Source organism: Muntiacus reevesi, chromosome 4, assembly GCF_963930625.1.
Source record: "Muntiacus reevesi chromosome 4, mMunRee1.1, whole genome shotgun sequence".
Lineage (NCBI taxonomy): Eukaryota > Metazoa > Chordata > Mammalia > Artiodactyla > Cervidae > Muntiacus > Muntiacus reevesi.
In genome coordinates this window covers 112,270,723-112,296,617 of record NC_089252.1, presented here as the reverse complement: position 1 = coordinate 112,296,617, position 25,895 = coordinate 112,270,723, and the positions used below count along the sequence as shown (strand labels likewise).

Sequence of the window (25,895 nt, the reverse complement as noted above, 5' to 3'; positions counted from 1 at the left end):
CGCGGGCTCTAGGCACGTGGGCTCAGTAATTGAGGCACACGGGCTTAGTGGTTGCATGGCATGTGGAATCTTCCTGGACCAGGGATCGAACCAGTGTGCCCTGCACTGGCAGGCAGGTTCTTAACCACTGGACCACCAGGGAAGTCCCCTTATGGTTCCTTTATATCCTGTTGCTTGAGGAGATGACTGCCCAGGTGCTAACCCTGCAGCAAAGGGCCCCAGGTTCCAGCCGGTCTCAGGGCCACCTTCCCCCACCGAGGGCAACTTCAGGGTGCCCCACTTAGCCTGCCACCACCCTCGGGGGGGCCTCTGGCTGTTCCCTGCTCTTCTTGGAGCCTCTTTCTTTCAAGTGAAGCTCCTGGTCGCAGTGTAGCAAGACTCTGCATTCCAAAGACCAAGTGAAACCTGAGGGTCACAGACGTGGGCTTTCACATTTAGGCAACAGGGAGATGGGTCAAAGCTGTGAGTTTGGGCATCAGACAGACCTGGGATTCTGAGTCCCTCAGCTGTGTGACTTTGGGCCAGTTACATAACGTCTCTGAGCCTCCATCTCCTCATCCGAAGACTGGGGATAATAATAGTATTCTGAACACACACACACATGCCTCCTTCCTCCCACCGAGAGCCTAAAATAGCAAAGGCAGTTAGTGCCTCTGGGGCTTGGCACCAGAGCCCTACGCATTTGCCTTCAGCCTGGAAGGCAAATCTCCCTGGACACACGGCCACTCACCAGTCTCCCTGGTAGAATGCCTGTTCATTACCAGCTGCTAATGGGATCAGGCTTTGCTGTGATGCGTTATACCCTTACAGGCAACTGAGATGCACAGTGCGTAAAGCTGGCCTGCAGCTCCCCTGCCCTTCCTGTCCCAGATCCCCCTCTGGCCCCCTGCCCGAGCTCCTGCCTCATCACACTGAAGTGGGGTGGAAAGCAGCATAACACACACCATATGCTATTTTCTCGTCGTGACCCCAGTGATGAGAAATGTATTTTATGTCAGGACTCAGCAAGCACACACACTAAACCGAAATACGACTCTCACAAAGTAACGTGATGCACTAAAGTATTTCCTATTCTCTTCTATCTCTTCCTTTCTTTTTTTAAACACTGGCCACCACCCACAAAACTGATTTCACAACCCACTAAAGGGGCAAGACTCGAGGTCTGAATGGCTGACCTAGTCCAAACACTTTCCCACACTCCCAATTTGCAGAAGCAAACACGGAGACCCAAGCAGGGCCAGTGAGGTGCCCACAGTCTCGCTGAGTGAATCCAGGTTTCCTGCCTTCCTGTCCGGAGTCTCCTCCTGGGGGTCACAGAAATGTGAGGGCAGGTAGCTGTGGGTCAGCGGGGTAAGAAGAGGAGAGAGGTCCTGAGAGGGCTGAGCGGGGTCCCTACTGTTTTCTGTTGACATGAAGAATATCCAGAGAAGCTGACTTCAGGCTCAGACTCTGGGAGGGGTTGTGGGCTTCCCAGGTTGACGCCAGTGGTAAAGAACCCACCTGCCAACGCAAGAGCTATAAGAGACTCAGGTTCGATCCCTAGGTTTGAGAAGACCCCCTGGAGGAGGGCATGCAACCCACTCCAGTCTTCTTACCTGGGAAATCCCATGGACAGAGGAGCCTGGAGGGTTACAGTCCATGAGGTCGCAAAAAGTTGAGTGTGGCTGAAGCTACTTAGCACGCACACACGCATGCTGTCCACCCAGCAGGGCTGGGAGCATGGTCAGCCCGCACGGGAGGAAGGGGGCCTGATCCCAACCCCAGCTCTGCCACTAGCAAGCTACTGAGGGAGGCTTACCCTCAGTCAACACAGCCTGTGGTGACCTCTGTCTGCCCCGGGCTCACTCTGGGATGTGGATTTAGAAGCTGGAACTGTGCTGGAAGGAGGGGGCTTACTGGAGGAAAGTGGGTTCTCATCCCGCGCCTGCTGCTCCTTCCCATAAGACCTCCCATACATCGCTGCCCCGGCCTCAATTTCCCTGTTTGAACAATGAGGAAGTTAGACATCCACGTGTGAGGGGCATAGCAGGGTTATTGGCGATACTAGTGAGAGTGTTGAACCTCTTCACCTGTTGACTCAGCAACTCCCGTGAGGCAGGGGTGGGACGCAGGGCCTGAGGAGACCAGTAGGTATGGGTTTTGATTTATTTGGGTATTTTAGGCTATGTGATTTATGGAGGCAAATTCAACAGGTTCAATAGCACAGACAGGGCGAAGGTGCCCCCATGCCAGCCCCAGACTCGCAGTCCCCACCACAGAGGCAGCCACGGTCACCAGTTTCTCAGGTTAGGGTCACGTGTGGGCGTGCTAAGTCGCTTCAGTCGTCTCCAACTCTTTGTGACCCCATGGACTGTAGCCTGCCAGACTCCTCTGTCCATAGGACTCTCCAGGCAAAAATACTGGAGGGGGCTGTTGCGCCCTCCTCCAGGGGATCTTCCCCACCCAGGGATCAAACCGCGTCTCTTATGCCTCCTGCATTGGCGGGTGGGTTCTTTACCACTAGCTCCACCTGGGAAGCCTCCACCCTAACCTTTGGGAGGACTGTCTCTGCCTACAGAGAGAATGTTTGTGAAAGTTCCCAGGACAACCGTGAGGCTGGCCGGAGTGAAGGGCCCCACCTGGACCACATCTAGGGTCCTACAAGCCTGGTCAGATTCGTTTGCAGCTGCTGCAGGAAAAGAAACTCTGTGTCCTCAGTTTCCCCATCTGTCAGGGGGAGAAACTCTCATTACCTTCCTCCCTTGAAAAGACAAAGGACAGAACAGATTAAAACAGGCTTGCCAACCACCCCCCCACCCCCAAGACACAACCACAGTACATTTTCCAAGGCTGATGGAAGCCAGTGAGGATAAAGCCGTCAGGAGAGCCATGGCTGGAGATTTGCCGTGTTATCCGGGGGCGTTTGGAGCCCTTGGAGTCACAGACGACTGCTGTCACCAGAAACAACAGATGTTTTAAAGCCTTTATTTAATGAAAACAGGAAGCACCCATTTCCTGGCTGGTTTTCCTCAGCGAGAAATATCGAGGATAATTTTAGTGAAAGAAGGAATTTTTTTTTTACAGCTATTGTATCTATGGGGAAAGCACATTTCAACCATTTCAACTCAGCCTCTGGGGCTTGAGTCTTTATCCTCTCTGCATCTTCCCTGCCCAGAACAGTTAGATGTTCCTTGGCTCTGCGTCACATAAATGAACGAGTGAGGCGATAAAAGGAAGGGCTAAGCAGCTGCAGGAGGCGTCCCATTGAGGTGGAGAGGCCTAGGATGGCTCCTGAGCAGAGAACGTTCATGTGCAGGATGGAAAAGATCTGTGAGAACAGAGATTCAGGGAGAGAGAGCATCCCTGGTGGAGGGGACCACACAGGAAGAGGCAAGGAGGTGGGACGGGATGCTGGGTGTTTGGAGACTCTTGAAAACCCAAGATGGGTTGCTTTTCCTTTAAAAAAAAGTTTTTTTGTTTCAGGTAGACCATTTTTAAGGTCTTTATTGAATGTTACAATATTGGTTCTGTTTTATGATTGGGGGTGGTTTTTTTTGGCCACGAGGCTTGTGGGATCCTAACTCTCCGACCAGGGATTGAACCCACACCCCTTGCATTGGAAAGCCAAGTCTTAACCACTGGACCACCATGGAAGTCCCCCTCAGATTGAGTTTATGAGAGAACAGGTTGAGAAGCGAGCTTGGAGCGGAATTGGAGGGTTTGCACATGCCCGTCCATGTCCTCTCACGTGGGTCAACCTTCGAGGAACTTGAGTGCAGAGGTGTTTCACGATAACCCTCACTGACTGAGTGCCTGCCCTGTGCCCAGGCCTCTGCGAGGGTTCTGAGCCACCGGCAGCCCCCGCCTGCAGACCCACGGCCTAATGAAATGAAGGGTGAGGGAAAGTGTAGATGCTTGCTTGGTGCATGAGAGCGTGAAAGCAGACGGGACTGAACGCGGCAAGGATGTCCAGTGTCGGGGGCACTGCTCAGAAAGGAAGCAGAGTATATCTCGCGGTGGCCAGGGGTTTCCAGATCTGTCCCCAGTCCCCGCCCTGAGTCAAGGCAGGTCAAAGACTCCTAATATACCTGACCCAAGAGCCATGGTGCGGCGCCCACCCCATCCCACCACCCCAAGCACCTGTTCCCCCGCATGCTCCAGGTGCCCACAGCACCCCACCCCCACATCTGCACCCTCACTCTGCATCCCCTTCACCCCTCTGGAGCAGAAAGAGCAGACAAGGACGCCTGGGGTGAGGCGTCTCGCCAGCCTCCCCCACCCCCTCATCACCAGCATGAGCTGGCCCCGAGCTTGGTGCCGTTCGCCTGTCAAAGATTTCTGCAGCTGCAGTGAAGGGTGGAAACTATGGTCCCATTTTACAGATGAGGAAACCAAGGCTCAGTGGGGAGCCCGGGCAAGGCCCAACTCAGCCTTTTGGTCCCTGAGCCCTCTCTCCCCGAAGCAGAGGTGCCTCCACTGCACAGAGAAAATCATGGGGGGCCATACGAATTAATCTCCTCCTTTTTTCCCAGTCTGGCTTGTTAGGGTGAAGCTCAGATGGTAGGGATTTCACGCAGGCAAATTTCAGCTCCCTGAGACCATTTTGAAAGCAGAAGTCCTTCTAAAACATGGTACTCATGACCTCATTCCCAGTTCAGAACTTGCTATGGCTCCCAGGCCTGAAGGAGCGAGGCCTTGGTTCCCAGACCTTTGGGCCTCCAGCCCGTCTCCAGCTCCATGGCCACCGACTGGCCCCTACCTCTCACCCTCCCTTGGCCTCAGCCCCCCCAGATCACCTGCAACACTATCTGCAGCACCCTCCCTTTCTCTGCCTGCGCACCTTGTGGACAGTTCTCTGAAGCCAGAACCATAATGAAGTGGCTGTCTCTGCAGGCCCAGCATGGGCACAGAGCCAGGCATCCAAGCCTTAGTTAGTGTTGGCTAAAAAGAGGCAGTTTGAGCACCCCCTCCTCCAGGAAGCTCTCCCAGATTTCTCCTCCCCACACACTTCCTCCTTAAGTAACAGTGCCCTCTTCTGTGCTTCCAGAACCTTCTGCACAGATCTTTACTGAAGAGTCTATCTCTGTACAAGAGAATGCGTCTGACCCAGAGTTGTTGTTCAGTCTCTCGGTCTCTTCAGTCGCTCAGCCATGTCTGACTCTGCGACTCCATGGGCTGTAGCGCACCAGGCTCGGTTGTATCCGACTCTTTTGCGACCCCATGGGCTGTAGCCCACCAGGTTTCTCTGTCCTTGAGATTTCCCAGGCAAGAATACTGCAATGTGTAACTACTCTTTTATCTGAAAAAAAGGATTTTGTGAAAGGATAGAATAGACTTGCTCTACCGTGGGGCAGTCGGCCTTAGAAGGGGTGAATGCCCTGTCAACAGAGGCATGTAAGCAGAGGGGATGCCTGGGAGGGGATCTAGGCAATTAGCAGAGGGTCAGAGTCACCACCTAGAGTCCGTTCCAACTCCAAGTGCCTCTGAAACAACGAAACCTACATTACTCCTTTTGGGGCTGGAAACAGATAAAGGTATGTTTTCCCAAAAGAAGAGTGACTCTTGCATGTCCTCTGGGGCAGGAGATAGCGGGGGCTGCAGCCGGATTACTGCCGTCGTGAGGACATCGATAAATTATGTAAACGGGATCTTGGACCTTCCACACCCCCACTCCCTGCAGCTCTGTAAAAAGAGGTCACGCCTGCTCACGTGAGCAGCCGCCGTGGCACAGAGCAGAGGCCTTGATCACGTGGCCCCAGGCCCTGGGTGGGCACCAACAGGCTCCTGCCCATACCCTGGAAACACACCCAGCGGCGGCCCACGGTCAGCGTGTCCCGCTCCAGCCCTTCCGAGGACAGGGAGAGCACTACCTGTCACCCCGGAACTGGTTTCTTAGAGAACTTGGGGAGCTGGAGAGGCCTCCCCAGCCTTGACCTGGACCCCACCTCTTCAGGGCGTTTGTCTCTCCCTGCACTGCAGGTTGAGGGCCTCCCAGGTGACTCAGTGGTAAAGAATCCGCTTGCCCATGCCAGAGACACGAGTTCGATCCCTGTGTCGGGAAGATCCCCTGAAGGAGGAAGTGGCCACCCACTCTAGATCCCTTGCCTGGGAAATCCCGTGGACAGAGGAGCCTGGTGCGCTACAGCCCGTGGAGTCGCAAAGAGTCAGACATGACTGAGTGACTGAACAGCAGCAGCAACATCTTTGAATTCTCTCAAAGATGTGACTTGTCAGGCTAGGCAGGGGTGAACGTGAGTTCTCAGACCCAGGATGTGCAGGAGGAGGGGGCGTGGGATTCAGTCGCCAGGTCTGAGATGCTAAAGTGCTTCGGTCTTTCAGTAGAACTGGGTTTTCTGCCCCCAACACGCCCTCTCCCCCTGAAGAATGTTTGGCAGCAAATATTGCCTTCCTGTTGTGCGATTTGTCACTGCCCGTGGATAAGAACCACTGGTTCAGTTGATCTGTACTGTGTATAAAGGGCCATAGCAGCTCCAGGCTGGTTTTTTAAAGTACTTATTATGTACTTATTTTATTTTTGCCTGCACTGAGTCTTCACTGCTGCTTGCCTTTCTAGCTGGGGCGAGTGGGGGCTGCTCTCTCGTTGCAGCGTGCTGGCTTCTCCCCGCGGTGGCTTCTCTTGTTGCAGAGCACGGGTTCTGGGTGTGTGGGTTCAGTAGTTGAGACTCAAGGGCTTTAGCTCTAGACTGCTGGCTCAGTAGCTGTGGTACAGGGGTTTAGTTACTCCATGGCCTGTAGAATCTTACTGGACCCAGGATTGAACCCATGTCCCCTGCATTACAAGGCAGATTCTTGACCACTGGACCACTGGGGAAGCTCCCAGGCTGGCTTTTGCATCCTAATTGCTGGACAGATCCAGAGCTCTGCATAGGTGGGGTGGGGAGTGGGGGTGGAGTGGGGATTAGAGGGCAGAGTTGGGGGGCTTGCTGGCTTCTGGTTGGCTTGGGTCTGCTTTGGCCTAATTGGCCAGATACAAATCTATCATTACAGCAAGGGCAGTAGACAGTCCTTATTCTCCCAGGAAGATGTCATGTTTTACATGAAGCCTAATCATTTGCATTTATCTAAACCAGTGTCACACTATGTAAATAATATGCCCTAAAACGCAATGTTCTTCCCATGCCCACCTCCCCCCAAAAAAACCCCAAAGTACACAAACGTATTTAACATTGCATTTGCAGGAAATGTGCATGTGGATAAAGCAGGGACAATATCCTGTGCAATAATGCATTGTTCTGTACTGCTGCCTAGGGCCATATCCAAGAGGGTGTTTAGTGCAGTATTTCTTAAAGTTCTTGTCCAGGTCGGAATAGTCAATGGTGTCATCCTAAGATGCACTATCACTGTTGATAGGTGATGGCTGTCAGGGACACTGCAGAAAAGGATTGTGAGATCACATCAGGGTTTAATCAGAGTGTGCTGGGATCGATTAACAATGCCTGCCATGGGCATAGGAAGGGAGGAGATGGTCTGCATGCCATCAGTATCTCCCGGTGCTGCCTGTGAACAGGCTCTGGAATCCATGAAGGCAGGGAGGGCCTACCCAAGGTGCCGTCCGCTCCATGGCTCCTGCCCTCCCTCCCAGGTCCCGGAAGCCATCCGCAAGTGCCAGCGAGCAGGCATCACTGTCCGCATGGTCACCGGTGACAACATCAACACGGCGCGGGCCATCGCCATCAAGTGTGGCATCATCCATCCTGGGGAGGACTTCCTGTGCCTTGAGGGCAAGGAGTTCAACCGAAGGATCCGCAACGAGAAAGGGGAGGTACGTGGCCCAGCGCAGAGGGTCCTCGGAGGGTGGGCTTGGCCGGGAGCGGGGGCCAGGAGACCCGGGCATGCATGGCACTGCAGCATTCAGCCAGTGTGCTGCTCAGAGCCCAGGGGTCTAGGCCATTCATCTGTGCCTCGCATTCTCTCCTCGACCCCACGGACCTGCCCCCCCCCCATCCCTCTCCAGATCGAGCAGGAGCGGATTGACAAGATCTGGCCAAAGCTGCGAGTGCTGGCTCGCTCCTCCCCCACGGACAAGCACACCCTGGTCAAAGGTAAGACTCGGGCGGGCCCGGACAGTGCTGAGGCCCAGGCACCAGGCCTCTGGGGCCTCCCTGTCCTAGCGCCTTCAGCTTCTTTCCAGGATGGCAGCGGCTCCTGCCCGGGGCTCCTGAGACCTGGGGACGCCCTAGGAGGCCTGCCGGGGGCCACCGTGGCATGAGGAGGTGGTGGGCCTCTGGCCTAGGTCCCATCTCCCATGGGCAGCAATGGAGCTAAGGGCTGAGGGGCCCACCGACGAGCTGATTTGGGTGGTATGTCTTTGCTAGTGTTCAGTTTGCATGACTGGATACAGACCCCGCTGTTCCCATTAGATGCTGTCTTAACCACTAGGTCTGACACTCGGCCCCCTTCCTTTGCATATGTTCCCCGTCTGACCCCACACCCTGTGAGTCTGAGAGCCTTGGCCTGCCTGGTCCCTAAGGACACTGTCCGACGTGTGTGACCAGGACCCTGGGCATGGGCTGCCCTGGGAACAGCGATCTGAGACAGGAGGTGCAAAGCCAGTGTCCTTCCCTGACTCCCTCCAGGGGGAGGACACACCCCTCGCTGAGCCCATCTCGCTGGCCAGATGCGGGGCACTTTCAGAGTCACACAGCCCTGAGTTAAATCCCTGGCTCTGCCCCCTGCCCTGCTCTGTGGCCTTTGGCTAGTGTCCAATCCCGGGACTCAATTTTTCCATCTGTTAAATGGCCATAAGGGGAAGTTTTCTGACTGTGGTCAATCATAGGGTGTCTTAGATTCGTCTTCCAAAGATGCTGCCCAAAGACTTCAATGGAGGCAGACCTGGCCTTAGAAACACTGAGCCCCTGAACCCCAGGAGAGCCCCCCAACCCGGCTCCATTTTTTATTCAATCACTTATTCATTCATTCACTCATTCTCTTGACAAATGTTTACTGAGTATCTACTATATGTCAGGCTCATCTCTTGGCCGACGTGGCCCTTCCCTCTTGGAATTCATGGCCAGGTCTTACCCAGTGGACATTGACTAGGTCATTTCCCTGCACAGAGGCCACACCAGTGGAAGAGGAGGCTGAGCAGGGCCGCCTGCTGGCCTCTCGCTCCACCTGGGGATGGTGTCAGATCGCAGGCTGTGGAAGGTGGGATGGGGTCCAGGGGGACCGACCTGTGCTTCAGGCAGGACAGGGAACTACACTGTGAAAGTCCAGAGGGGAAGATTTCCAGGCACTTTCAAGGGGTGGGAAGAAGTTCAGCTGGCTGGGCTGGGGCCTCCAGTGAGAGAGGGAGACGAGAGGAAAGGGCTGGAGAAGGGAGTCCCAGTCTCAGATCGCACAGGGCCTTGAACACGCGGCAGTGACCTGCACTGCTAGCCCAGGTGGTGAGCTGCAGGAGGGCCGTGATGGAGAAGCGGTGTTTTAGACATCTCTTTCCCTGCTGCCGAGTGGAGAGCGGCCTGGAAAACGGAGGGACCGCTGGGATGGTCCAGCTGTGAGAAGGGATGCTGGGGACGGGCTGGTGACAGTGCAGGTGCGCGGGGAGTGGGCAGGTCTGAGAACTCTCTGTGGGGGGCGGGCCTGGCCCAGATGGGGTGGAAGAAGAAGGGAGATGGGAGTCCAGGACCCCTCGGTGTGTTCCTGCCTGGGAGCCTGCTGCAGAGTTTACCAGGGGGCAGCTCGGTGTCGGAAGTCGCACAAAAAGGGACAGATTTGAGGGGAAACGGATGCATGTGGTTTAGGAGGCTGGGCTGGAGGCGCTCTGACATCCTAGTGGAGATGGCCATGGAGTCAGGGCTCAGGAGAGAGGGCCGGCCTCGCTGAAGGCAAAGGTGGTGTCTGTATGCCTCGTGGGGGTGGAAATAGAGGAGCCGCAGGACCCAGGTAACTCCCACCTGAGCGGTGGGTAGAGGTGGCTTCTTTCACTCGTCCTGTTCCTCTGGCCCTCACTCGCTCAGTGACAAGAGCCACTGTCGTCTGCTCACTGCTACTTGCTGAAGGTTTTATTAAGGATGAGTATCTAGAGAGCGGTCATTAGCAAATGGCAGAGCCCAGGCCTCCTCGGTGTGACCGGCCCCCCACCCCAAGCGGAAGATGCTGGGGAACAGAGGTGGCCCCCTGGCCAAACCTGGCTCCCTTGGAGAACAGAGAGGCCCCTGGGGTTCGGACATGGGAAGTGAGTTCAGCCAGAGTGGTCACTGCTGTGGCCGTGGGCTGCAGAGAGCAAAGAGGACGCTGGAGAGGCAGCAGGCCCCGACGAGGGAGTGTTGGTTGCAGGCCCCGTGTCCCTGCAGGTGCAGGGAGCTGGGATGAAGCTTGATAGAGTCGGGGGCGGGGCGTGGGGAGGGCAGTGGCAGGGCAGGGGCCAGACAGGAGGCTGTGCCAGCCTGGGGCCCTTCCTGGGGTCCCAGGGCCCTGAGCACACGCCCGCCCCGCCCACAGGCATCATCGACAGCACGCACACGGAGCAGCGGCAGGTGGTGGCCGTGACGGGGGACGGCACCAATGACGGGCCTGCGCTCAAGAAGGCCGACGTGGGCTTCGCCATGGTAGGAGCGCATGGGGGCTAGGCGGCATCTGGCAGGAGCCCGCAGGCAGGGGTTAAGGGGGTGCCCGGACCACCAGCCTCCAGCGGCGGAGGCAGGGGGCTCAGGAAGCCCAGTGCTCACTCCACCCACCCTCTGTCCACCTGACACTCCCAGAGGTCTTGAGGCTCAGCTTGGCCTCAAGAAGGGAGGAGAGAGCTTCCCGCAGTGATGGGTCTCGGGAAGGGAAGAGGATAGGGTGGAAGGGCCCCCTTCCTGAAGGCAGAGGTTGGCCTCAAGGCTGGGTCTGGAGGAGTAGGGGTGGTGTGTATGTGTGTGTGCATGCATGCACACGTCCGTGTCCCGTGTGGTGCCTGGGTTCCTGGGCCGGCTGGACTCCATCACTGGGAGAGGCAGCCTCCTGTCTCCCTGCAGCCAAGGGCTGACCAGCCTCGCTTGGGAAGGAGAGGGCAGATGTTCCAAGGCCTGGCTTCTCCCAGCAACCACGTGGGCAGACATGCTCCCATGTGGTCTGCAGTGCTGGGGATTCGTGTGTGTGTGTGGGTGGTGGTCGGAGGTGAGGATGGTGCTGCTAGAGCTGCTTGCCTCTCCGGTCACCCCACCCAGGCTCCTGTCCCCATCCCCACAGGGCATCGCAGGCACGGACGTGGCCAAGGAGGCCTCGGACATCATCCTGACGGACGACAACTTCAGCAGCATCGTCAAGGCAGTGATGTGGGGCCGCAACGTCTACGACAGCATCTCCAAGTTCCTGCAGTTCCAGCTGACCGTCAACGTGGTGGCCGTGATCGTGGCCTTCACGGGCGCCTGCATCACGCAGGTGGGTCCTCCAGGGGTGGGCGGGGTGGGGCAGCTGAAGCCCGGGGGAGGACGGGCACCACCCACAGGGGCTGTCCCAGATTGTCACGGCTCCATGCCGAGGGCCCGGAACCACATCACAGAGCCACCCACGTAGGCATCAGCCGCATAAAGTGCAGGAAAGGAGGCTCAGAGAGGTGGCAGGACTAGCCCAAGGTCAGCCAGCCAGTGGAGACACTGGCCCTCGTTCCAGGAGGCAGGAGAGGCGACCCTCCAGGAAGGCAGGGCCCCTGGCCACGTAAAGGGCCAGAGAGAGGCCGGGACCAGACAGGCAGCCAGCTGGCATCACGGAGCTGCTGTGGCCCTGGGAGCCCCAGCTCTGGCGTGGAGTGCATCAGGGAAGGCCCGGGTACCTGGGTTCCTGGGCTGGGTGGACTCGGTCACTGGGAGAGCAGGAGCCGGCCCCACCTTTACAGCCAGGTCTCTGGCAGCCCCGTGTCCTGTGCCCCGTGGAGCTGGCAGGCAGGTGCCAGTCCCCACAGCCTCACTGCTTCCTCACCCACCTCGTACAATGGGGACTGTTGTCTGCCCCATTTCACAGAGGCAGAAACTGACGCCCAGAGGATGGGCTGGCCAGGCGCCTGCCATTGCTCCCGCAGCCTCCTGCCTCCCTGCGGCCAAGGACTGACCAGCCTCACTTGGGGAGGAGAGGGAAGGCCTCTCCCAGCGACCATGTAGGCAGACAAGCTCCTGCCCACAGGAGCCCCCAGAAGCCCAGAGGCTCTGGAGGACAGAGGGGCCCGCGGGGTAACTGTTCAGTTCAGTTCAGTTGCTCAGTCGTGTCCGACTCTTTGTGACCCCATGGACTGCAGCACGCCAGACCTCCCTGTCCATCACCAACTCCCGGAGTTTACTCAAACTTATGTCCATTGAGCCGGTGATGCCACCCAACCATCTCATCCTCTGTCGTCCCCTTCTCCTGCCCTCAATCTTTCCCAGCATCAGGGTCTTTCCTAATGAGTCAATTCTTCGCATGAGGTGGCCAGAGTATTGGAGTTTCACCTTCAGCATCAGTCCTTCCAAAGGATACTCAGGACTGATTTCCTTTAGGATGGACTGGTTGGATCTCCTTGCAGTCCAAGGGACTCTCAACACTCTTCAACACCACAGTTCAAAAGCATCAATTCTTAGGCGCTCAGCTTTATTGTCCAGCTCTCACATCCGTACATGACTACGGGAAAACTGGAAAAACCAAAGCTTTGACTAGACAGACCTTTCTTGGTGCCCGTACCTCTGTCCTAAAGAGCTGTGTGGCCCAGGGAATGCTGTTCCCTCTGTTGCATTCTGAGCCTTTGAGGACATACATGGCAGCGCCCAACACCCCAGCCCTGAGAGTGAGAGCCCTGGGTGCAGGATGGCAGGAGCGGAGGTGGGGAGGGGGTGTGCTCACCAGGCCCTTCTCTCCTGCTCCGTGGACAAGAGGCTCCCTCTAGTGATGGCTTAGGGAGGAACAGCCACTCACACCAAGTTTCTTGGAGACCACTGATGCCACACGGGGGAACTGAGGTCCAAAGGGACTGTGTTTGCCTGAGGTCTTGGATTGAGTTGGTGGCAGGGCTGTGAAGGCCTTGGTGAAGATAGAGGGGCCCTGGCCCCAGGGTGCATGCAATCAGAGGAGGCTGGTGGGCAGGAAGAGGCTGAGGGGAGTGGGGAGCATGACTGAGCTGGCACGGAGGTGGGAGGGGTGGCCTGGGGGAGGGGAGGTGATAAATATCTAGGAGGTGAATGAGGGTGCAAGGTGTAGGCAGTGGGGCCTCCGGAGCCACGCTGAGAGGACCAGGGGACAAGGAACAGCCCACCCCAGGCTGTTAGGTGTATAGGGCCTGTGGGCTTCCTGGAGGAGGTGTCCCACCCCTGGGCGAGGCTGAAGCCACAGGGCCAGGCCTGGGCTGGAGGGAGGGTGATGTGGGGAGATGTGGGCAACTGCAGCAGGGGGGCAGGGCTGAGGAATGGGCCACAGGGAACACAAATTTAAAGGGTAGGGGAAGAGGGAGCTGGAGAAGGAGGAGTCAGAGAGAAGGGTGCCCGGAGAGGGGTCAGGTTGCAAAGCGGAGGCTGCTGTCAGATACCTCAAGGTTCAGTGAGACGAGCCTGGAAAATTATGCCTGAATCTGTGACAAGAAAGGTGCTGCTGCCCTTGGGGAAAGGCATTTCGGGGGATGTGCAGGTGTGAGGAGAGGATGGGGGACAAAGCCTGGGGTCTACACACCTTCAGGCGGCATAGACCACATGATAGGACTGTGCACAGAACTGTATGGATGTGTGATCCCAGTCTCAGCCAGGGAGACACGTGGAAGGATCCACCCCAGAATGTGGATGGCAGAAAGCCCATAAGTGGTGAGATCCTTGATGAAGTTTGGCTTCCTCTGTGCCTTACTTGTCCAAAGTTTCTACCTGGAAAACATTTTTGTGTGTGTGTGTGGAGTTATTGAGACATACAGTACCTCCTTCAAGTAAAGGTAAAAGGTGAAGAGAAATTGGGTGGTGGTAAAGTGAAATTGGATGCTAGTGAAAAGGGGACAGGGTGCCAGGCACTGTTTGTGAGACAGGAGAGGCCTGAGTCATTGATTCATTGATGGTTGAGGGGAAAGAGGCGGCAGGAAGCAGGACAGCTGGGGGGGTGTGTGGAAGATGCTTGTGGGGGCTTTTGGCCTTAGCCTGGAAGAGAGACATGGCCAGTGGGGGCTGGAGGGGAAGGGTGAAGATAGTGGGAGTGTGGCTATATTTACAAAGCACAAGGTGTGAAGTGGTGGCCGTGATGCCCAGGGTTTGATTTTCTCCCTGGGGGAGAAGACAGCGCTGTGGAAGATAGAGCTGGGTGGTTCTCCACGGAAGGCCTCGCAAACCTACTCAGCACCCACTCTGGAACCCTGGGGTGGGCCAGCCACCCAAGGGAGACACAGCGGCAGAGCTGGCCTCACGGGGAGCTGCTTACACCCTGGCCATGAGCCCCACGCCAGGCACATCAGGGCGGTGGTGGCCAACCTCCCGTCATAAACACCTAGGAGATACTTATCACTACCCTCTCACCCACGGTCCCCAGGACTCCCCCCTGAAGGCCGTGCAGATGCTCTGGGTGAACCTCATCATGGACACATTCGCCTCCCTGGCGCTGGCCACTGAGCCGCCCACCGAGACGCTGCTCCTGAGGAAGCCGTACGGCCGCAACAAGCCCCTCATCTCTCGGACCATGATGAAGAACATCCTGGGCCATGCCGTCTACCAGCTCACCCTCATCTTCACCCTGCTCTTCGTCGGTGAGTCCCCTGCCTTGCCCACCCAGGACTCCATGGCCCAGACCTGGCCGCTCTGGACTCCCAGTCGCCCGCCTGTTTGCTGAGGAGGTAATGGAGGCCCAGAGAGGTGAAGTTAGTGGCTTGGGGTCACACAGCGAATCCTGGGTAGAGCCGGGCCCTGGCCCAGGTCTGGCAACCCCAAGGCCTGGGCTTTTCCCACTGAGGACAGCTCTGGACACTGTGTACACACTGCGCAAGGCGGGGCTTCATGCCAGCCCCCCAGAAGCCCGAGACACTAGTGGGAGTGACCGGCCCCTGCTCTCATCACTCCCACACTTGCTCCTTGCCCCGAAGGAGGCTCCTCACCAAGGCCTCCCTGGGAAAGACCCACATACCTGCCTATAAGTCACACTTTTCTTGGGCACCTGGGCCACCACCCCCATGACAATGAGGCACCAGGGACAGAGAGGGGAGGTGACTTGCCCGAGGACATGCAGCCAGCCTGAGGGGGCACCTGGGCTGAGAAGAGACCTGGCGGGAACTCAGACTGGCCTGGCTTCCAGGGTGCTTCCAAGGTGATCCGGGCAAAGTCGACCCCCGGCACCTGGAGAGGCCCAGAAGCAGGCAGATGGTGGCCCAGGGTCACACAAGTTGGGGCCAGTGGGATTCCCCAGATCCCTGAGCTGGGCTTTCAACACCAGCGAGCCTGGGTGGGGTTGGGGCGTGAGCCCATTTTTCCAAGGGCAGTTCTTGTTTGTTGTGCTGGCAGGACAGTTGTAAAGATGATCATGAGAAGCCTAAGAGGATGTTCGGGAATGCAGAGCTAGGAGAGACTCGCAGAGAAAGCTGTCGGCTGGGGAAGAAAGGTGGAGAGGGCCGGGTTTACTCACTGGCTTCCCCACTGCAGCATCTGCTCTGGGTGCTTCTGGATTCAGCTAGACTCTCACCGTCAGAAAACCCCACAAGCCCTCCCAGCACCAGCTTGTGCAGCTTTGCAAAAGGACACAGGATGGCATCAGGCTATGCCATGGGTGGTGTCCGCAGAGCAGCAGGGAGCTGTGTCGCCCCCACCATGTGACAGCCCCCTCAAAGAATGAGGCCACCTGGGCGGGTCTGGAGCCAGCCTGACCTGGAAGGCTCAGCATCCATGTGGGAACCGTCTCTCTTGTGACAGCCCCTTGAGCTCCAGAGGTCTCTGCAAGGACATTCTCAGTTACAGGCAGCTGCACTTTTGGGGGGAACCCAAAGCTACGGCTTAGTGGTGGCTCAGACAGTAAAGAAATCTGCCTGCAATGCAGGAGATCTGAGTTCAATCCCTGGGTCAAGAAGATCCCCAGAGAAGGGAATGGCTACCCTCTCCAGTATTCTTGCCTGGAGAATTCCAAGGACAGAGGAGCCTGGCGGGCTATAGTCCACGGGGTCTCAGAGAGTCAGACATGACTGAGTAACTGAGAAACAACACAGAAAGCCAAGACCTCCTGCCAGACGTTCTGAGGTCCCTCCCCGTCCTCCCAGGCCAGATGAGTTTGCCAACCAGGGGCTGTTTTTTATAAGCCCTGTTGCCCAGAAGTACAGCTGGCCTCCCACCTTTGTCAGATTTCCTCAAAAAAGAAGAAGAAAGTTCACCCAAGGCACTTGACCCCTAGAGGAGAAAGGGTACTGTTACCCCTTCATTTACACCCCATGGCGCAGGCCCACCTGGCCCCCCAGTGCCCAGAGAGCACCTCCCGCATCTGGGTGACCCTCCTGGCTGCTCAGAAGAGGCCCCCACACAGAGCCAGGCATCCCCCCCACAGGGCCAGGCGTCCCCCACAAGTCCCGACCCTCAGCTCGGCTCCCGCCCTCTCGACTTGGCAGGCGAGAAGATGTTCCAGATCGACAGCGGGAGGAACGCACCCCTGCACTCACCACCCTCCGAGCACTACACCATCATCTTCAACACCTTCGTCATGATGCAGCTCTTCAACGAGATCAACGCCCGCAAGATCCACGGCGAGCGCAACGTCTTCGACGGCATCTTCCGGAACCCCATCTTCTGCACCATCGTGCTGGGCACCTTTGCCATCCAGGTACCAGGCCCCCACACTGGCCTGGCTGGTGGGGGGGGCATCAGTGGGCAGCCGGAACCCCTCGGCAATGCCCTGGGAGCCAGACCTCTGAGCTGACCCTTGATGGCCTTTCTGTCTCTCTCTCTCTCCTCTTTATCTCCAGATAGTGATCGTGCAGTTTGGGGGAAAGCCATTCAGCTGCTCCCCACTGCAGCTGGACCAGTGGATGTGGTGCATATTCATTGGGTTAGGAGAGCTCGTCTGGGGCCAGGTGAGTGCTGGGGGTGGGCGGTGCAGGAGGGGCCTCTCGGCAGGGATGCTCCGGAGAGAGCACTGGCTGGGGGAGTCCGGGATCCTCACCCATAGGTCCTGGCTCCTGCAAGGATTAGCTGTCTGGCCCCCATTTCTGGGGGCTGCAGCAGTGCGGGTTGACCCTGGTCTCACATGATGGTCATGTGGGTATCGCCACTATGATTTTTGCTTCCATCTATATACCCTGCTGAGGGGCTTCCCAGGTGGTGGTAAAGAACACACCTGCCGGTGCAGATAGATGCCAGAGACAAGGGTTTAGTCCCTGGGTCGGGAAGATCTGGAGGAGGGCATTGCAACCCATTCTAGTCTTCTTGCCTGGAGAATCCCATGGACAGAGAAACCTGGCCGGTGGGCTACATACAGTCCATGGAGTCTGAAAGAGTCAGATGCGACTTAAGTGGCTGAGCACACATGCACACACACATATACCGCTGATCCTGTTATTTGATATTTTCTTTTAATCCTGTCTGGTTTTTTAACTGAAATTTATTTCAAAAGGCAACTTATATTACTAATATGATTGAAAAAAAAGTATTATTTGTCATAAACAGAAGCTGATTTTAAAAAAAAAGTAACAAGACCAATGTTATTAAACTCTAACTAGATGTCATGGCCAGCCAAGGCTCAGAGCCTGAGGCGGCCAGTTGTAAAGGGTGTCACAGGCGTTGTGACGCCCAGCAGAGGCTCCTGCAGCGAGCTCCGAGGGAATGCAAGAGGCGAGACCTCTGCTGCATCGTGGTACTGTGTCTGCAGCCATCCGTGACCCTCCCCAGCTCTGGGGAACCCTGGGCTGGATCCTCTCCAGAACATTCCCCCACTAGCACACACACATGCACCTTTGCGAACTCACAGCTTGCAGCTCAGAGGACATGGTATCTGGATCTAGGTGGAGGGGCCCCAGCAGACCTAAGACATTGGTCTTGCCTTCAAGCTGTTTCCAGGCTAAAGTGGGGAATTCCAGTGACAGAAATTAACTAGAAGGTCAAGAAGGAACTTTAGTTTCACTCAAAGTAATCTTTAAACTTCAGAGTGTCTTTGGAGAGTTGATAAACTAGATTTGACTTAGCAAGCCCATTCCCTGGGCACCCTTGAGCCTGGACATCTTTGTCTCATGGGGGCCCGCTCCCTCAGGGAGCCCTTGGCATCTGGACAAGCTGGTTCCTGACCCCTAAGCATGATGCCACCTCAGACTCCCAGGGAACCCCTGAGAGTGTCCAGACCAGCCCCTCTCTGTCCCTAGAGGAGATGTAAGGGGCCTCTGACACCAGCCACCTTAGTTACCCCATAGGGCCTGCCACTCAGGCCTCAGCCCCATGGACATGCCCTTTGGAGGAAGAGTAAGAACGAAGACAAAGCCCCCTCCCATATCGCCTTCCTTTCCAGGAGGGCAGACGTTCCAAGAGTCTCCCAGCATTGACTGCCCCCAGGCACCTAAGCTCCCAGGCCCTGTTGCCCAGGGTTGGGCACCCCAGGGACCTCAGGAATAAGCCAGCGACTTAGACACACCATCTCCAACTCTGAGAACTGCCCCCAGCTTTCCAGAAGGGAAAGCTAGAGCCCAGAGAGGTTGCATGACTAATCCAGCTCCCAAGATTTCCCACCATGTCCCGCTGACTCTGGAGGATCCAGGGAATTAGAAAGAAATCTAAAGACTGGGTTGACGAAGTGGGGAGGTGAGCTAAGGAGCGAGTTGACGGGAACGGGGTGAGTGAGGGACAGAAGCCGGAGGGAAGGGAGGGAGCGGCTGGCCCCCTCCGCTCACGCTGACCGCTGGGCCCCCCGGCAGGTCATCGCCACCATCCCGACCAGCAGGCTCAAGTTCCTCAAGGAGGCGGGCAGGCTCACGCAGAAGGAGGAGATCCCCGAGGAGGAGCTCAACGAGGACGTGGAGGAGATAGACCACGCCGAGCGCGAGCTGCGGCGGGGCCAGATCCTGTGGTTCCGAGGTCTGAATCGGATCCAGACCCAGGTACCGGCGGCTACCGGGGCCGGGTGGGCGGGGACGGAGATGAGGGGGCGGGCCCAGATCCCACCTTCTGATCAGCCTCGGGCCAGTGCCGCGCGTGCACTCTGCCTGGCTGAGCGAGGGAATGGCCTACCTCCCCGACCACTGGGCGACGGGGTCACACCAGGGCCACGCCCACTGTGGGCTTTGGGGGGAGGGGTGCCCCTGCCGTGGGGGAGGGCTGGCTCTGAGGGCCCAGGTGAGTGAAGGGTTCCTTTCAGGGCTGTTGGGGGAGGGTGGATCAGGGCTGCCGGGCGGCCACCAGAAGGGTCAAGCCCCCGTGAGGCCAGGATGGACGCTTGAGGCCAGGGCGGGCCCCAGATTCTCCCGGCCAGGGAGTCAGCCCTGAGCCCGGCTCTTCTGCACTTGCACACACAGCTTCCTCCTGGGGCGAGGGGAGGGCAGTGGGGCTTCAGGGCGTTGAGTGAGTTCAAGGGGAACAAAGTTCAGTTTTAAAACACACACCGCAAGGACACACAGGCCGAGCACTGGTGCGGGATGTGTGTCCAACCAAGAGCAGGTTTCTTCCCCAGAACAGAGCCTCCCACCAGGCGACACACACCAAGAAGGTGCAGCCCCCACACTCTCACGGGGTCCGCTCCCTGGCTCAGCATTGCAGTTCCCAGGTGCTTTCACAGCCCTGCAGGGCGAAGAACAAAGGGACCAAGAGACCAAGAGTGAGGCGGTCTCCTGCCCAGCCGGCCTGGGAAGGTCATGGCACCCCACCCCATCCCCTCACCCTCTGGGAAGCATGTCAGGGGCCCCCACCTCAGCCCACAGCCCTGCGTGGCCAACCACTGCATTTCCATCCATTCGCAACGCAAACAGATCTCCTGGGCTGCCTCACCCTGCACAGGGCGCTGTCCCAAACATCTCCTGGGCCTTTCCAGCCCCCCACCTAGCTTTAGGGGTAACTGACGCGTGGGAGACAGCCCTTTGTGAGCGCTGGGTGCAGGGAGGAGCTTGCAGACCCAGAGCCTCCTGATGACCAGCATTGCAGGCTCTGGAACTAGCCCTCCTGGTGGCCCCCGGCCCCCCATTGCCCATGAGGGCTGGCAGCTGTCACACACAGCCCTGGTGCTGACACCCAGCCTGGCCGCTAAGCCCTTCAGGAGGACTCCAAGGACTGTAGTTTCTTGAGTGGGCACGAGTCCTGTCCAGCCTGACTCTTACCGACCACTAAGTGGGTCAGTGCTTTGTCCCTCACAGCGTAGCCCTGCCAGGCAGGTTGACGGCATTGCCCCTTCTGAAGGATAAGAAACTGCTTCCGGCCAGTGACCTGTCCAAGGCCACCTAGCTCGTACGTGACAGAGCGGGTATCTGGGCCAAGGGCGGTCCTCCCCGGAGTCCCCTCCACACCACTCCGGCTCCACGCCTGGTCCCAGGGGCTGAGCACCCCCTCTACCTGCAAACCCCACGTTTAACATGCCCCCCAACCCCGCCCCCAGCCCACCAGCCCCCAGGCCGCTAGAGCGGTGCTGCTGCCAGGCCCTATGTCACCCCGCTCTCCCCGGGCCCTGGGAAGCCCAGGTGCCCGACTGAGCAGACATCTCTCAGAGCCTTGGACGTGTCTGGTATTGTCGTCTTGGTGTAAGTGGCGTGTCGTCTTGCCGTGGCTGCGGCTGTCCTCGTGGCGTGGCGCCTGTCAGTCGTGAAGCTGTCGTGTCCATTCTCTTCGCAACTTGTCTCGTTCTCTCCTCCGTTGCAGATTGAAGTAGTCAATACTTTCAAGAGCGGGGCCTCCTTTCAGGGGGCCCTGCGGAGACAATCCTCCGTCACCAGCCAGAGCCAGGACGTAGCCAATCTCTCTAGCCCTAGTCGCGTGTCGTTGTCCAATGCTCTTTCCTCTCCGACCAGCCTTCCTCCTGCTGCAGCTGGGCGTGAGTGTGACCCCCTTACCGCCTCGGGAGCCGCCAGCGCCACGCGGGCAGGCGGGCAGGGGCCGGGGGGCAGCCAGCCGCTCGTGGTTAGGCCCAGGGAGCTGAGGGGCCCCAGCCATTGAGGAGGAGGGTCCCAGATGATCAGCCGACCACAGCCAGGCACGGGGTGGCAGTCCCTTGGCGGGTCAGGGTCAGGGGTTACGGACCAGGCCGTCGTGGGGTCAGGAGGGTCACGAGTGGTCAGAAAGTCTGGGTCAGTCCAAGGATCCCCAGCACTCAGGGAGGTTTCAGTGATCGAATGGTCGCAGTCGCCCACAGGGTCACGGAGGCCAAGTGGGGGTGCAGTCAGCTGGGGGGGCACGAGGCGTCCCAATCAGTGTAGGGTCAGGAAAAGTCTGGCTTATGAGGGTCAGAGTTGGCCAGGAGATCACAGTCTTGCAGTCAAGGTCAGGCCGAGGGTCACCGTGGGTCAAGGGAGGAAAGGCTATTGGGTGTCATGGTCAGCCACAGAGAGGCCCACCCAAAGGGAGCACTGTAGGTCAGGGACCACAGTCGGTCCGGGGACCCGGGCCCCCACGGGGATCGCAGCCCGAGGCCCTGTGCCCCATCGTGCAGCCCCTCCGTCCTCTCCCCCTGTACATCTGACAGCCCCGGCTGCCTCGTACCCTCCTCCCTGCAGCAGGGCTTGGAGCACAGTGAAGGCCTGAGCCCTCCCTGGAAGGGACAAGGCTCGTGACCCCACTCCACTTGAGCTCAGTAGAGAATGGCGGGGGTCTCATCCAGGCTGGCTGCCGATGGGCTCGTGGACCTGGTCTGACCCTCGGCTTCCTCCTTCCTCATTGGAGGGGCAGCCTGGGACTCTGAGCCCCTCCGTCAGCTTCCTCCCACGAGCTCATCTCCTTATACCACGGCTTCCGCCCAAGGTCACTCATCTCTGGCCTTGTCTAGATCTTTCTGAACCCCTAGTGGCCTCAGGCCCCAGAGGGCACAAGAAGATTCTGTTTACCACCTGGCTCCCTTCCCGGTCAGCCCCTCCCAAACTACACGGGAGCTGCAGTCTGGGCCTCTCGGGTTGTGTGCTAACTCCCAGCCCCCGGGCCTCTTTCATGAGACTCCAGGCCTCATCTCTTGTAGTTTGTAAGGGGCCTCTATCCTCTTCTAAACACAGAACACCCAAAACACACATCCTCTGCCACCAAGCAGGAGAGGCCCGCGTGCTGGGAGGGCACGATGCTGTCCGAGCCCTCAGGCAGGAGGCGCAAGTCACGGGGCACCATCGGCGGTGTGTCCCACGGACCTTTCCGTGGGTGCAGCCCCACCGGGTCGCGAGATGACGGGAGGCACGCAGAAATGAGGCAGAACCCTGTGGTGGTTTATCAGCATGAAGATGCAGCGATGGGGACACCGGAGGCACCCAGGGCAGTGGGGCCACTTGAGCAGATGGTGCCTGAGCCTTGTCTCCAGGAGGCCTTGTCACCGGAAGCCAGTGCCAGGCTCTCTCTGGGCAGCAGGCACTTTGATCCCACACTCTCGCCCTTCACACCAGAGAGGCCCCGCCTCAGCGGGAGGCCTGCACCCATCGGCCCTACTCCCGCACCAGCCAAGCCGTGGCCTTGCTCAGCGGTGCCTCCTGTCTCCGAGCATGGAGACCAGAAGTGCTCGGGGCTGGACAGCCAGTGGGGAGGAGTCCCTTTCCCTCCATTCCCACGTCCCTCCTGCGTCCCTCCAGTCGGCCTGAGTGCCAGGGGGCGGCCTCCAGGTCCAGTCCTTGCCTTCCCTGGCACGGTGTCTTTCTTGAAGCGTGGCGCCCCACTCGTCCTGGCCAGCACGGAGCTCCCAGAGCTCCCGGCCACCCCGCAACATCTCCCTTGGTTGAGCCTCGCATCTTAGCTCTCACGTCTCAAGGAAAGAGTGCAGTCGTCTCGAGTCCTTTCTTCTGTTCTTTATAAAACCACTCAGCAAGGCCAGTCCTGGGCCAATTGGTTCTCAACACTTTCCCTTCAGAGAAATGCCCATCTCCGCCTGCCCTTCACTCCCTTTCTCTAAGCCAGCTTCCTTTCAGGCCAGGTTGACCCCTTTACCCCCTGAGGTGACCCAGCTTTGGAACAGCATTTGAGGAGCCTTCAGGTCTTGCCCATGACCCATCGTTTTCTCAGAGGACCCTAAGGGGGCTACTCAAGCATGACTCCCTCACCCAAGCATCATCCAGCTTCTCTCTAGGCATCACGCCTCCTTAGGGGTCTTGCATTCCTACCTGTGATTGCAGAATCCGGCCTGTGACTCTGGGTCTGTGCTGGGACCTTTTCTTGGGCATCAGGTCTCCAAAAAGAGCCTGGCCATCCCCCTGCATGAGGGTACTTGTTCCAAAAAGGATCAAAGCCTTTGTGGTCTCAACACACAGATTTGGGTCAACACAGTCATGACTCTAAATATATACCCCTGAGTTTCTCCTTCGCTTGAATAGTTTCTATAGCCATGTCGCCTCCTCCCATCTCCAGGGACTCCAGGAGCCCTCTGGGTACCAGGCAGGTCCCTCCAGCAGCACAGAGGCTTTCTTCAAACAGGCGGCCAGGAAGCAGGGCCCCACATTGGGTGGATGGAGAGATGGGCTACCCCTACCTCCTCCGAGCAGGATCTTCCTCCCAGGATTCTGGGTAAAGGAGGGTGCTTGCTGAGTCAAAAAAAAAAAAACACCTGGGCTTTCTGTACCTTTGTTGCTGTTCAGTCATGTCCGACTCTTTGTGACCCCATGGACTGCAGCATCCCAGGCTCCCCTGTCCTTCACCATCTCCCGGAGTTTGCTCAGACTCATGTCCATTGAGTCAGTGATGCCGTCCAACCTTGGAAGGAGTCCCAACCACAGTCCCCTTGGCTATCAGAAGTGACCACAGAGGCCTAGGGCAGGGCTGGGTTGCAGGGCTGACTTCTGGAACACCCCCAGAAAGTCACACGTCCCTCCCCCAGCACCACTGTGAGATGGAGGGCCCCCAGCTGACAGATGCCCTGCGGTGACCGGACAGTGTGGTCAGACTGACATTCTAATGATCAGGAGGAAACTCTGGCCCACGACCTCGCTTTCCTCTTCCGACCCACTCAAAAGTGAGTTTTTCACCCAGAAACTTAATGACACGCCCCTAATACTTGAGCCTCAACCACCATTTTCCAAAGCACTTGCCCACATCCTCCACTCCATATGTACCTCACAACTGAAATGCAAAGAGGGAGGATCTGCCAATACCTCCATTTAAGTGAGCAAGTCTCTGAGGCTCAGAGAAGTGGCCTGACTTGGCCAAGATCACACAGCATGTAAGTGACAAGAGATCTGACTCAGAGTCCCCCATTTTCCCCACCACCCACACCACTCGCCAGACAAGCCCACAGAGGTTGAATTTCCATGGTGGAACCAGTGTCCACGCCCACAGACACATGCAGTGACAAGGAGCCAGTGCTTTGGGGTCCAGGGGGCCAGGGAAGCTGTTTCTCCTCTTGAGATTTCCATCAGCCTGGCAGCAACTGGGGCGGGGGTGTCCTCCCATCAGTGATCAGGAACAGAGTTAGCATTCAGCTTTAGGATCCAAGGCCAACCTCCGTGGCTCCTCTCTCTCTTATTCCCACAAATTCCTAATCCATCTCAGGCCGTCTTCATATTTAGCAAGTTCGTAGCATGTGCCATGTTCATGAGTGAAGGTCCTGTTCCTTTGAACCAACCAGGCCCAGAGCATCAGACTCCTAACCCCAGACTGGCCACTTTCCCCATGCCTTCCCAGTCTAGAGAGGGCATGCCCCCTCCCAGCCCCCTTCAGATTCCAGGTTCTAAGGACTGCTAGGATGAGGAGTCTGCGTCTCTTAGGCGGGGGATGAAGGAGAAGGGAAGGAAAGGAAGCCGGAGCTCTCATTAGCATCCTGGTAACTAATTTACTAATTTAGTGCAACCTTGGGTTGGCGAGAAAATGGCTTGCTTCTGGTTGGTGGTGGGGGGGAGCCCAGACCTCTCCACTGTCTGAATATTCCATGTGTTTGTTTCCCTAGAGGGCTAGAGAACCCTGGACACAGAGTTCAGCAAGAGAGAGTGAAATTAAAAGAGGTTGTGAGTCTTTAACCTTGAGCCTGAAATGAATGTGAATCAACCCCAGACTCTTGGCTTCCTTGAAGCCGGGTAAACATTCGAGTATGTCCAACCCACCCCAGACGGGGGGGCCTATACATTTCCTTTAGCACACCCCCTCCCCGCCCCCTTTGTGCTGATGAAACCAAAACATCTGAAGACCCCAGACCCTTCCTCTCTTCCCCCCTCACCCCACGTCCCAGGGCGGCTCACGCCAGCAAAGGCCCATCCCCAGGGCAGTCAGGGAAGGGGAGACGGAAGAGCTTTTTTTCTTCCCATACTGTTTTCCATTTCAGCCGCGAGAGATCCGCAGTGGAGACTTGAAACGGCCGTGGCGGGGTGTCCCGGAAAGTCTTGTCCCCACAGTCTTTGTCCAGAGCAGTTCATTCTTTCTGTCGTCTCCATTCCAGGGGGAGGGCGAGGGGCCTGCATCTCATTGTGTGTCGTCCCCTCCACGTTGTCAGTCACACGACAGGGTCCTGCCACCATCCCCCCTCCTCCACCAGGCGCTGCCCGGCTGGCGTCTCATAGCAGCTCAGCCTCCAAACACTCCGGGCACAGGGCGGAACAGCTACAGCGGTCATTAGCGTCCCCATTATACAGTTAGGAAGACTGAGGCCTGCAACCTCTTTTTTGTTGTTTTCACTTAACCAATGGAGTAATGGCCCAGTTATCAGGAGGTTAGAATACTGCATAATCTCTACAGAGCCACAGATAGGGTATCCAGGGAGAAAGACGTCTCTGAACAGCCACGTGGCCATCACGGGGGGCCAGCACTGACGCACGGTGTCTGGCTGGCTCTTGCTTAGCGCCCAGTGCCTTTTACTGAAAGCAGGATCCCACCAGGCAGGTTTCCCCAGAATCCCCAGCCCAACAGCACATAAGGACCAGGGACAGAGGTGGT

At 57.6% G+C, this 25,895-nt stretch overlaps 1 protein-coding gene across 3 annotated transcripts in view; it reads left to right on the top strand.

Annotated features, from left to right (window-relative positions):
* The window catches only part of ATP2B2 (ATPase plasma membrane Ca2+ transporting 2), a 365,210-nt gene that overhangs the window by 334,328 nt on the left and 4,987 nt on the right, over positions 1-25,895 (top strand). For all 3 annotated transcript variants that reach the window (XM_065933889.1, XM_065933890.1, XM_065933891.1), the window contains 8 exons: positions 7,583-7,762; positions 7,955-8,042; positions 10,444-10,550; positions 11,176-11,367; positions 14,449-14,662; positions 16,499-16,710; positions 16,853-16,960; positions 18,788-18,970. In XM_065933889.1, the coding sequence (XP_065789961.1) occupies positions 7,583-7,762; positions 7,955-8,042; positions 10,444-10,550; positions 11,176-11,367; positions 14,449-14,662; positions 16,499-16,710; positions 16,853-16,960; positions 18,788-18,970 (1,284 nt within the window). The remainder of the gene's footprint in view (positions 1-7,582; positions 7,763-7,954; positions 8,043-10,443; positions 10,551-11,175; positions 11,368-14,448; positions 14,663-16,498; positions 16,711-16,852; positions 16,961-18,787; positions 18,971-25,895) is intronic.